At 46.3% G+C, this 13,472-nt stretch overlaps 1 protein-coding gene across 1 annotated transcript in view; it reads left to right on the forward strand.

The window, feature by feature from the left end:
* The first annotated feature begins 363 nt into the window (after positions 1–363).
* The window catches only part of LIPC (lipase C, hepatic type), a 134,075-nt gene continuing 120,966 nt past the window's right edge, over positions 364–13,472 (forward strand). Inside the window, exon 1 of the mRNA XM_039230586.1 lies at positions 364–448. Within this exon, the coding sequence (XP_039086517.1) occupies positions 364–448 (85 nt within the window). The remainder of the gene's footprint in view (positions 449–13,472) is intronic.

The raw sequence follows: 13,472 nt of genomic DNA on the forward strand, positions 1-13,472 counted from the left end.
CACTGTGTGGGAGCCACTGATCCCTGACTCTTGACAGAATTTCCCAACACAACACATTAACCTAAACTGATTAATTTGGAACTATGACCTTGGCCAAAGAAGATGAGAATACATGACAAGACATTTGATTTTCAAAATGTATCAGGATTTTTAAAAAGCTTCTGTAAATCAACTTTTTTGGTAAGAGATATAGATTTGGGCCTGTGCGGGGAGGGGGTAGCAAGAGAGGTGGACACTGGGTAACATGGTCAGATGTTAATTATTAATGAGCAGGCTTCCCTGACAAAGTATCAATAGGCAATCTGGTCTCTTTAACTTCAGAAATTAGCAAGAAGACCTCGGACCCCGGGTGAGACAAGAGAAATGGAAAGTCCCCTGTGTATCTCTGTTTTCTTGGTTTTGTGTGTCTTTATCCAATCAAGTGCCCATGGACAAAGCCTGGGACTAGGTAAGTGCCTGCCTTTTCTGCAGAAATGGGCATGGATTTTCTTTCTTAAATGTGTGTCACAAAGAATATTTGTGGGACAAATTTACTGAGTGTTCTTGATGGTGTGGGACAGAACTTGATTCTATTAGTGGCGTCACAGGTCACAGAGACATCGCTGTTCATGCAGGACTAGAATTTTAGGAGATCTGTCTGGGGGTAGAAGTCTAAAAGTACTTGTGGCTTGCACTGAATTCTCTCCTTCGTGTCTGATTCAGAACCCGTCATGTTAAGACTTGGGTGGAGAATGATCTCAGAGAGTTGGGGATCTTTCCGGAAGTTAATTTGGCATCTAATTTGTGGCTGGGGAGCACAGCCTGCAATGAAATGCTTCATTTTGCTGAGATTGACTGATTGCCAGCCAGCTCAGTGGAGAGAGATATTTGTAGAGTTCTGTTTCTGGTCAGGTCTAAAGAAGAGATCACGTTGCATATTTACTAGACTTCATGTTTTTCTGCCCAAGTTTTACTCTGAGACGGAGGAATCCAACGGCAGTCACACCTATTTGATTTATAAATTTATCAACTTGATTGATGGCCAAAGGCAGATCCAATTTCTTGACCAGGTAGGTGGATTCCAGGTTCCTGGCTAAACAGTGTATTGGATCAGTAAATGATGGATATGAAGTAAACTGAACAGGTTGGCCAAATTAGACAGGTATTTGGGATTTATGTGTGTGTGCTGGTTACTGGTCAGGAGCTAGTCACTCTAAGGAAGAGGCTTAGATTTTTCTTTCCTCAAAGACTATCTTTGGAAGGAGCTCCAAAAGCCCTGAGAAACAGGAATTTAGTAACTAAGAGTATACCTGAAAATTCTAGAATCTTTTGTTTCCCCTACAAGAAAAAAAGGCCATTGATTATTTTATTATTATTTTGTATCCTACATCAATACTTATTGGTAGCACCAATTATTACCATTTACTGAGAATTTTCTGTGCCAAGCACTATGCTGATTTTTTGCATGCATCATCTCAGGTGTAAAGCCATGTCCAAACGTGACAATAATGATATGGAGCCAGCCAGGCAGAATAGCTGATAATTTTCATTCTCTGGGTTGACAGGGATTTTGTTAAAGGGCCTGTCCTGATATTCTTCCCAGAATGTTGTTTTTGTTTATTTTCCATAGATCTAGAAAAGCATCTATATCATAACTACTCAATGATTTTTCATAGTCAGAACCTGCATCCCAGAAGTCTCCATTGTGTACCCTCCCCCGCCTTGAGCCTTAACAGAGAGTATTTTGTCTTTGGGAGAACTTTTCATTTACGGAACTATATAGCATGCTCACTTCTGCTTCTGGCTTTTTCCTCAACATTATCCTGGTGAGATTCATCTAGGGCACACATATGTGGTTGTGACTTGTTCATTCCTTTGGGTGAACATACTTCCCTTTGTTCTTCCACTGTGCTGTTATTGGCCCAGACTATTTAGCGGAGACCTGGAGGTTGGAAGCCATCAGTGCCAAGAAGGAGGCTGAAGGGCAGGATGGCCTCCCCCAGGTTGCTGGGCAACCAGATTTCCTTCAACAGCTCTTACGGTGCTCAGCTGCTGCTTTTCCCGGGGTCTGGTTTGTCCAAAAGCTGAGGGAAGCAGCCATGATTAGCAAGAGGGTTCTTTCGGGAAAGGGATCAGAGTCAGGAGGCCTCCTGTTCCTTTGAGAGCAGAAACTCTGGGCAAAATTCTTCCTGCAAAGAGTGAGCCAGCTCTTGTGTGGATGAGGCTGGTGTGCCGTCTTCCAAGGTATTGCAATAAAACTAAAGAAGTCAAGAAAATAGCGATTCCTGATTTTTGCAATCTTCCTGAGAATAATTTTGTCTTACAGAGAAGAGGCATATTAAAATGATCTGTTCTGGGTGTCAAATACATGAAGTATCCAAGTCTAATAAAGGAGATAGGATGTGTATGCAACATTTTCTCAGCGGGAACATGGAATATGCTGAGTACCACCAGAGAGGAGTACAGTGGATTGAATGCTTGTATCCCCCCATATTCGTGCTGAAATCCGAACCCCAATGTGATATATTATGTGCAGCCTTTGCTCATAAGGATGAGCCCTCTGAATAGGATTAGGACCCTTCAAAAAGGGATTCCAGAGAGCTTGTTCTTTTTCCAGCATATGAGGAAATCAGGAACCAGACTCTTGCCAGAACCTGGCTGTGCTGGCACCCAGATCTCATATACCTCCAGCCTCCTGAATTGTGGGAAATAAGTTTCTATTGGTTACAAGCTACCCAGTCTGTGATAGTTTGCTAGAGAAGCCCAAACTGGTGAAGACAAGGGGTGCGCAGAGGTGCAGAAGACGCACACTCCCACGTGTGGGGCTCAGGGAAGGCTCTGAGGAGACCTGCAGCATTTGAGAGGGTCTTGTGCAGGGTGGGGGGGAACCTGGACCAAAGAGAAGGAGGCTTTCCTTGTGCATGAGAAAAAGTACAGAGCCAGTAAAGTCCATGTGTTTTTCAAGCCCAAACACCTCCCCAAAACAGGCCCTGTGGGATGAAGAAAAGAAAAGCAAACTGTAGGTAGGAGTGGACAGCAGCATTGGGTCACAACTGCCACCGACTGGAAACAACCGGAATGCCTCACAATGTACTATCCAGCTAGCACTAAGTCGGTCTTTAAACAAGCCTTGTCTCAAATAACTAAAGTACTAAAAGTTCCAGAAACCTTTGGGGCTAATACAGATGGAATACACAAACAAAAGGCTTAATACTGGCCCTTGGGAGCTCATAATGCAACACCAGGGATATTAACCTGGTATATGAGAGTGGGTTTCTGTGAGTCTGGATGCCTCCTCAGATGGCACCCGAGGCCATGTGTATGTGTACTTTGGGTTGGGGAGAGAGGTCATATTTTGGCGGATTATCAAAGAGAGCTGTGACCTCCATAAAGTTAAATAGCAACTGGTCTTGAGGCTTTTAAAATTAAGTATGAGGAGAGGAACCTGGGTGGCTCAGTCCATTAAGCGTCGGACTCTTAGTTTCAGCTGAGGTCATCATCTCACCATTTTGTGAGTTCAAGCTATGCATCGGGCTCAGTGCTGACAATGCAGAGCCTGCTTGGGCTTCTCTGTTTCTCTCTCTTTCTCTGCCTCTCCCCCAGTCCCCACTCCTTGTCTCTCTCAAAATAAATAAATTTAAAAAAAATAAAAATTAAAAATAAGTACAAGTAAGTTCTATAAGCAATAAAGTGGAGAAAAAAACAGGACTGAATAACCTACTTATTGAATCGCAACTGTGAAAAAACTATGTATATGTATATCACCAGTGATTCGAAGTATATTTAAAGATATATTTAAAGGCCATAGAGTATGTGTGTTTTTTTTAAGTATTTATAAGTAAAAGAAAAAAAGAAAAGAAAAAAAATCCTGAGGGTGCCTGGGTGGCTCATTCAGTTGAGCGTCCAACTCTTGATTTCGGCTGAAGTCATGATCTCATGGTTCGTGTAACTGAGCCCCGCATCAGACTCTGTGCTGGTGGCTCACGGCCTGCTTGGGATTCTTTTTCTCTGTCCTCTGTGCTCATGCTCTCTCAAAATAAATAAATAAACATTTTTTTAAAGTCCTGATTAGCTGCAGTTAGATTGTCTTGGATTTGTTGTCCAAAGAGGGCCACTGGGAAAAGCCACACCTTGCACGATGCCTTCAGGCCTGCCACCTCCACTATCATACGCCCAGGCCCAGAATTCTTCCCCCAGCAGGATGTATGAATCCCTGATAGGCCTCGACAATGGCAGGGAAGGGCATTTGTGAGAAAAGTTTCCGGTGATACCCAGAGATGGAGCTCGTTCATTGGGAGTGTCCAGGGAGAGGAATCCACAGGCCAGCCCCCCTCATGCTAGTGAGACTCTATCTTCTCTCTGCTGAAGGGAAGATCCCATCCGCTGCCAGGCGCCCTGGCTCAGCCCCTCAAGCCCTCCTGAGGGCAAGACGCAGGAGAGGACAATCCTGAGGGAACCAGAAGGCAGCCTGTCTTCCATGCTGCTTGCCTTTCACATGGGACCCAGGGCTTGAGCCCTTATTCTTTAATTCTGGGTCAGGTGAATAGTACATTTTCAAAAAGAAACTGATTACTGAAGGAAGTGGCCTGGGAACAGACTCGGGCATGTGAATCACCAAGTGAGTAATCCAGCCAAAAGCCAACTGGCCAGTACAGAGATCCCTGTGGCAACCCCCTCCCACCTGTTTCGCCGCACCAGCTGCCATGGTACTGGGCCTCACAGGCAGGTCATCAGGGAGGGAAAAGGAGGGCAGGGCGGGGGCTGGTCCACAGACAAGGCTGAGCAGTCCCAGTTACACTGCCCATGGGAACAGGGCCACGCTGACCTCAGCCTGGGCTGTCCCTCACCCTCCTGTGCCCATGCAGGGCAGAGGGCACAGCCATTTGCACAGCCAGGAAGGAGGGTGGCTGTGCTCAGGTTCCCAGGACAGTGTCCATTTTAGAGAGGGACCCTCTCAGCTGGGGATTGGGGTCCACCCCCCTAGGGAAAGGGTCTGGCCAGGGCAGGGCAAGACACCTGGATCCCTGACAAGCAGGCTAGGGGTCATGGCTGGACTTCAGCCCCAGTGTGGAAACTAGAGTGATGGGAGGGAGCCCAGCCAGTGCAGCAGGGAGGGGAGCTCACACTCAGGCACCAACCGAAGGCAAGGAGACAAACTTGCCTTGACTCCTCCAAACTTTCAGTGGCTCCTCCACATGGAAAGATCAGGGGTGCCAGCCATGCTAGTCAAGAGGAGGTGCAATTCATAGACACAGCCACAGGGTAGCGCAGTGAGGACCTCACCGGTTCAGGGTTTCAGGAGGGGATTTCAGGTCTGGGAGAATCCAAGTTTCTGGATGACTCTGGAAAACTAAGGGCTGTTGGCTAACCTCCCTTTCCTCTCTTTTTATTACTCTATTTCCAGAAACACTCACAGTTTTGATCTTTCCACAGTGATGTTTTGGGGGTAGGCATGGGAAGGAGTAAAGAGAAAATCAAATGCTTTAAAGGGGAGCCTCCGTGTCTCTCCAGAGCATTTTCACTTCCACATACACAAGTTCACCACTACTTGTGGCACAGCTATTCCATGAAGTGTTGTGTGGCCATTAAGAATAGTCCTGATGAAGGGGCGCCCGGGTGGCTCAGTCAGTTGAGTGTCCAACTCTTGATTTCAGCTCAAGTCATGATCTCAGGGTCATGGGATGTAGCCTGTGTCCGGCTCCGTGATGAGTGTGGAGCCTGCTTGGGATTCTCTCTTTCTCTCTCTCTCTCTGTCTTTCTCTCTCTCCCCCTCTGCCTCTCTCCCCTGCTCACACTCTCTCTTGCTCTCTAAGAAAATATAAAAATAAATAGTTCTGATGAAGATACGGAAGTGGCAACACTGAATAGTATTTATAGTATTTATCTTACGCAGGGAAAAGGCAGGATACCCAAGTGTGTGTCCTGTGATTACAACACTGAAAACATGTGTGAGGAAAAGAATGCTACTAGAAAATGTACAAGAATGTTCATACTTCAATTGAATTTATACCTAAATTTTTGTTTCTTCCAATTTTTTTATGTTATAGTGTGTGTGTGTGTGTGTAATACATTGACTTTACTGACTGGAATAATTTTAAAAATAAATTTATATGAAAATGATAAAAATGGATTTGACCAGATTGGTTTAGTGCACTTTAGTGTACATCAGAGTCTTATTAAATTAATTAATTAATTAATTAATTTATTTATTTATATCTCATTAAATTTATTAACTAAGTAAATCTTATTAAAGTAAGATTCCTGGACCCCCATCTGAAGAGTTTCTAATTCAGTGGGGACTGGGGCAGACCTGGGAATTTGCGTTTCTAACATGTTTCCAAGTGCTGTAGCTGGTCTGGGACAATGTCTGGACAACCACTGATAAAACAAAAAAAGCTACTCAGTCAATGGCAAAACAACGTTTGAACCCATGTGTCCTGACTTTCAGGCTCAGGGCTCTTCCTGCAGAAATAACGCAGGCCTCTGAGGCAAACCTGGCTTCATTTCCGAGTTTCCTGATAGGGAAGGGGGAGGGATCCACATTGATTGATCCTGGATTTTGACCTCCCACAGGGGTAGCCATAGCCCAAATAATACAAACCCCATGACAGTCATACAATTTATTCCTCAAAAATAAAATATGAGCATGCCAAAAAGAAAGTGATTCTTGAAATGAAGAAAAATCCCCAAGCTGATACTTACTTGTAATTGGTGGAAAAATACTAGTTGCAATAGCTAATTAACCATACACAGTGAACCCCTCCTTGGCAGGCCTGAAAATAGGATCAAGAAAATTCTTTTCAGATGAGCTGGGCATTTCCAAAAGCTGGGCAGAGCTGTGGATTCTCAGTTGACTAGGGCTGGCCTTTCTGATTGTGAAAAACTTTCCGGTGACAAATGTTCCAGCTTCCCTGTCCCTAGAGAATCCAAAATGGTGAAAACAACAACATAACTGCTTTCTACCGAAACAATAACAAGATCAACAGCAGCACGTCATAGCACTTATTAACCACCTAGTGTGTACCAGGCCCCACAGTCAGTGCAAAACCATATCCCTGAAGTTACAAAAATGAAAAAGCACGTTTCATTTCATCAAGGAGCTTTCCAACCAACGGGGCCTCTGGCTCCCTACAGCTGCACGTGTGTGTGTGTGTGTGTGTGTGTGTGTGTGTGTGTGTGTGTGTGTGGATTAGATTGGGAGAAATATAATTTGGGTACAATGTGATAATTGTACAAATAATGTTACATATAAAACACCACAAGGTCATGAAGCGGAGAGGTTAGCTGGGAAGATAGAGGAAGTGATGGTTAGGTTGAGTTTGGAAGGAAAAGATGTGGAAAGATGTTGCAAGCAGAAGAAAAAGAATAAAGTAGTCTTGGAGACTTGCAAAAAGATAATGAAATTGGGAATCCCTGAGGCCCTTGCCTGTGGCTGGGGGGCAGGGAGGCCACATGAAAAGAAAGGGCCAGAGGGGAGGGCGTCCAAGGCCGTGCTAAGGAGTTTGGTCCTCACCCTGGAGCACAGAGGCCACCACTGAAACTGGTGTTTGAAAAAAGGAGGAATAAGGCTTCTGGCTGCTTTTTTTTCTGCTGAGTGGATGGCTTTATCCCCTTAGCCTGACACCGCAGCCGCTCTGTGGTGGAAAAGACAGGGGTGGGCTCAGAAGCTACCAGCTCTACTACATCACCTGGCAGGCACCCACAAACACTCAGATCTTCCTCCCAGGCAGGCCCCAGCCTCAGGCAAGTGTCTTTGAAGTTTTTGTGTTAAGTGCCATTCCTAAGTAGGAGGAATTTACACCAGTGAAATGAGACGGAACACATAATAGAAACCTGAAGAGGAATCTTCCATTTAAAAAAGTACTGTATTCTAAGTCCGGAAAGAACCATTTGGAAATTCCACGTTGTACTAGCTTTTACACCCATAGCAATTTCAACTTGAAAAACTCATTCCCACCCACATGATACGGTTTGCTTCTTACAACTTCCCTGTAAAGAATGTTTCCTGGGCAGGTATCAGTATGCCCAGTTTGAGATGTAAACGTTCAGCAAGCAAAGACCACCAGGAGCATGCTTAGAGTCAAAAGAAAGGTTCATTTACCTTACTGCAGCAAGAAAGGACACACCCCAGAGAAACCCTGGGGTATCCTGATGTGAGATGGGGGGGGGGGGGGCAGGAAGGTGAAGGTGGGGCTAGTGTGGGACTTGCTACAAGAGCAACATTCACTGCTGTTAGTCCAAAGAGGGGGACATTTAATCACATTTTCAATTTCTGTGTGGCCTCCTCTCTGTCTTGTTGCGAACACAAACCTAGAAAGTCCTGGTGACACACTGTAACATTGTATCCTTGTCTACCATTGGGAACATCAGGGTCTGGCTGCCCAGAGGGCACTGCTGTGTTTAGTTCTCATGTTCTCACGCCCCAGGAAACCCAGGGAATGTTCCACCGCGCCAGCTGCATAGCCCCTATGGGTGGCCACGTCCACCGTCTGTGCCTCTGATTTCCCATGAGTGGCATGCAGGGTTCCTTCCAGCACTGACAGCTTGGGTGTCACCAGGACTCATTGAGAGGTCGCTGCAGTGCCCTGAGACCTTCAATGTCTGCTTCATCTGATGTCAGCCATTTAAAGGTTAACCGGAGAGAAAAATATGAAAGCCAAGTTCTGTCCACTTTAAACCGGAAACATTGTCCCCTCCCTTAACCCTAGAGTGACTCAATTGCCTGGAGCAAATCAAAGATTCCCGAACAGCAGGAGCACAAAGGCACAATTCTGTAAGAACAATCCAAGCAGTAAATGACGATTAGACCACTTCTTTCCCAATGCTGTTTCCTACAGGGCCAAGCACACATGTGGGCTTGCCTGAAGGGCAAGGGGCAGGAGAAGCCTCCCAAGGCCCCTGGGAGCCTCACTGATGCACGTTTCTGGTGATGCTGGTGTCCCCCTCAGAGCCCACTTGGGTATCCTGGCCTTCAGAGCTACCCTGCTATGGATGTGAGTGCCAGGGAAGCCTGGGACACACTTCCAGCCTCTCCAGGCCCAAGCACCTCTAACCAAAAGCTTGCCCCGCCCCACACTTACTATGAGTGATGGCCACTTCCTCAGAGGCCCAGGAGGAAACCTGTGTCTGGACAAAGTCCCGGTCCCTCTTATCTCAGCATCCTTCACAGTCCTTGGTTCCCCAAAGTCAAGCTCACAAACGAGGTGCAACCACAAACACCGGTAGCTCTAAGAAAGAGAGGCTCCATGATTCCGAGACTGCAAATTCTGGGCCAATTTAAGATAACCAAGGGTACTTTTAAAGAGCTAAAATGTTTTTATTCACCCAAGAATCCTTTAGGTACAGAATTACTTTCACAAACTGAGCTGGAGTCTCTGAGACCTCTCTGAAGCTTGGTGATACCCAGGGAACACCTGAGAAATCTCCTTTCACAAGATTCTCTCTGCTGCCTATGACATAGGCCTTGCCATGATTCCATGACCAGGTCCTCCGGCATGTAACTGTCCATGCCCTGGCCTCCACCTTCATGCCACAGAGAGAGACTCCCATCCCTGAGATTCATGATAAGGATGGGTGATGTTGAATTGGGAAGAGCTGGAGGAAAGACTCAGGAGGGAGGGTGGGGTGTCAGCCTGCCCACTTGCCCCAGAAAACACCTCAATGATCCATTCAAGCAGAGAAGTCCATACTCGAAGGATGACGTCTAAGGCATGGATTTACTCCCAGATTTACCCACACACTAGCTCTTGGCCTGGCCTGTGCTAGGACTCCCACAATGTCAACATCTGTCCAGTCCACTAGAGTGCTGCCATAACAAAGGGCTCAAACCGCAGAAATGTCTTTTCCTGTAGTTCTGGAGGTTAAAAGTCTTAGATCAAGGGGTTAGCAGAGTTGGTTTCTTCTGAGGCTTCTCTCCTTGGTTGGTAGTTGCCCATTGTCTCCTCTTTATCTTCACATAGTCTACCTCTGTGATCTACAGACTTCACATAGTCTACCTCTCCTTTTTTCTAAACCATATGGGTTTAGGGCCCACGCCAGTGACCTCATTTAATCTTAATTACCTCTTTAAAGACCCTGGCTCCAGAGACGGTCACACTGGGACATACACAGAGGGTTAGGACTTCAACATATGAATTTGGGGAGGGTTGGGGGAGAACATCCAGCCAACACTTTCAAGGCCCTGCTCTGACCTGGGTCCTGGGCCACGTACCGGGGACACTACTTCAGCAGCCTCCCCAGTGGCTTCAGGGTTAGAAAAAGAGGTTTACAAATACACATGAGATTGAAAAGTGAGTAGTAAGTCTGCGTGCTCTGAATCAGGTCCAAACAGGGGAGCCTTTGCCATGGGGGTGCAGGAAGTCACGGCCCAGCTGAGAGGCCCAGGAGCCAGCTGGCAGCTGGTGGGGGGAGGGGTGCAGCCTCTTTCAACAGCATGATTAAGACTTTCTGGCAGCACGAGTAATAACTGGCAGGAAACCAAGGAGGAGCCATTTATCTGGCTCATATAGCGGGTAAGTGATAAAACTTAGCCTCTGGCGCGGTGCCGGAAAGACCCATCATCGGTGCTGGAGTGCGCTCAGTGTGAGCCTCTACAATGGCTCTCTCTGGCTCTGAGAGGCCATTTTCCCACACAAGCTGTCTTCAGCCAGGCTGTTTCCTAGACGCGCCCTGGCCTCAGCCAAGGAGAAAGGGTCAGGGGCCATTTCGTCCTGGGTGCCTGCCTCCCTTTGTCTTCACCCCCTGCAGACCTAAAAGGAATGTCAACCTAAAAGGATGGTCAACCCCGCCCTCCCCTGGGCACTGGCCCCTGGTAGAGGCAGGAAATAAACCATCCACTCCTGAGGGAGACTCGGGGTAACAGAAGAGAACTGGATTTGGAGTAGCTATTTCACTTACCAGCAGGTGGCCTTGGGCAATGGGCTCTAGGCCTCAGCTAGGGGGGAGGGACTGTTACAGACCCCACAGTACTGTTGGGAGGATGGAATGGGCTCTCACGAGGGAAGCATTTCACATCTATGTATTGTGAGCCATAAACAAACATTTGTAAGCATCTACCATTTACTAAGTCATCTGACCAATATAATACCTACCTGATTTATGTACTACCCCCAACATTTTTCCCACCTTTTTAAAAAAATTTTTTAATGTTTATTTTTGAGAGAGAGAGAGAGAGAGCAGAGAGAAAGGGAGACACAGAATCCGAAGCAGGCTCCAGGCTCCGAGCCGTCAGCACAGAGCCCAACATGGGGCTCAAACTCACGAACCATGAGATCATGACCTGAGCTGAAGTTGGACACTTAACCTGCTGAGCTACCCAGCGCCCTCTCCCAACCTTTTATTACAAAAGTATTCAAGTATAGAAAAAGCTGAAAGGATAGTATAATGAGTTACTGTATTCTCTCTAGATAGGTTTAAGATTTGTTAACATCTTAGTATATTTGCTTTATCTCTCTATATATGTATGTTTATATGTGGTGTATGCATTGCAGAACCATTTAATTCTTTCTCTCTCTGTATGTGTGTGTGCATATACATATATACATACATACATATATACATATATATATACATACATATATACATATATATATATATGTATCTTATCCCTCTCTCTCTCCCATATATATATATGAGCCAAGTGTTCCATGTCACTTGGGGACCTCTCATCCATGGCACCTGGCTCATTGCTCTTTCATTATCTGCCAACATATCTCTCTTTCCTCCAGACTATGAGCCCTGAAGGGCAGGGGCAAGTCTTAGTCACCACTGTATCCCCAAGACCCTCACAGGCCTGGCATGGAGTAGGCTCATGGCAAATGACCATTGAGTATATACTTCCTCATCAAAGGACTAAGTAACACACATTTTAAAAAAATGTTTAATGTTTATTCATCTTTGAGAGAGAGAGAGAGAATGTGTATGAATGGGCAAGGGGCAGAGAGAGAGGGGGACACAGAATCTGAAGCAGGCTCCAGGCTCTGAGCTGTCAGCACAGAGCCCAATGTGGGGTTCGAACCACAAGATCATGACCTGAGTTGAAATCAGATGCTCAACTGAATGAGCCACCCAGACACCCATCTTTTTTCTTTTCTTTAAATTTTTTTTTAATGTTTTATCTATTTCTAGGAGAGAGAGAGAGAGCGTGAGCAGGGGAGGGACAGAGAGAGAGGGAGTCACAGACTGAAACAGGCTCCAGGCTCTGAGCTGGCAGTCAGCACAGAGCTCAACGCGGGGCCGGAACCCACAAACCGCGAGATCATGACCTAAGCGAAAGTTGGACGCTTAACCGACTAACCCACCCAGGCGCCCCCCATCTTTTTTAAATAAATGAGTTTTAAGTCATTTCCTTCAGCAAGTTTCACGTCCTTGCTGGAGAAAATGGAAAAACATCCCAGAGGTACAGGAAAACCATTTCAGGCCCCGCCCTACTTCCCCATCTAAAAACACATTTAAAAACACAGGGACTCTAAAGTCACTGGGGACTCTTCATTAAGGCCGCAGTCAACATCTGTGACAAAGCTATCGATTGGCAAGGAAGGGATGATCCCCAGACCACAGTCTGCTCTAAAAAGCACACACATAGGGGCACATGGAAGCTGGCTCTGCTCCCATTATGGCCCTTACAGAAGTGACTCTAAGTCCTTTGGGTTTCCACAGAACCAGGAAACCACTTTCAGACTAGGGAGAGTGGGAAGGGGGCATGCACATAACGTGTGTGTTGTCTTCTTGCCTGTAAATTTCCCACAATGTCGGCTGCTTTAATAGGAGTTTTAAGCTTCCCCCAGCTTCAGATGGTGCTCTCTAAAGCAAAGCTTCTCAAACTTTAATGTGCGTGCAAATCATCTGGGGAGCTTACTAAAATGAATGTTGTGTTTCAGTACATCTGGGATAGGCTCCAAGATCGTGCATTTCCAATAAGCGACCAGGTCATGCCAGTGCAGCTGGTCCCCAAACCACACTTTGAGAAGCAAGTTTTGAGGAACATAAAATAGCTCCTCATTTACTCAGTGATTTAGTATTTAGCACCTACGGCTCTGTATAAGGCAGCGTGCTAGCACTGGAGGCACACGGAAATGGGAAGAAATATAAAGACAAATAAGACATAATTTCTTGCTTCAGCTCAGCTGGATATGCCTAATTACTATGTCTAGCATTTTGCTTCAGTTGGCTTAATTCTTAGAGCCACCTATAACCTATAGTGTGTGTGTTGTTTTTCTCCTTTCACACGTGAGGAACTCGGAGCACATACAGCCTAAGTGCTTTGTCCAAATGAGGAAAAGGACGCGATGAGATTTAAACTGAGCTCTACTTAACTCCAATGCCTGTGTCTTCCCCCCCCCCCCCCCCCCCCCCCCCCCCCCCCCCCCTTGATGAACTTCTTATTGAGTCCTCTTGACAGTGGGAGGGCAGGGAGAGCCATGGAAGCAGACTGGCAGTAGCCCTGGGGGCAGGGCATGGGGTCNCTATAACCTATAGTGTGTGTGTTGTTTTTC

Source organism: Hyaena hyaena, unplaced genomic scaffold (genome assembly GCF_003009895.1).
Source record: "Hyaena hyaena isolate Hyena2069 unplaced genomic scaffold, ASM300989v1 scaffold_49, whole genome shotgun sequence".
In the NCBI taxonomy this organism is placed as follows: Eukaryota; Metazoa; Chordata; class Mammalia; order Carnivora; family Hyaenidae; genus Hyaena; species Hyaena hyaena.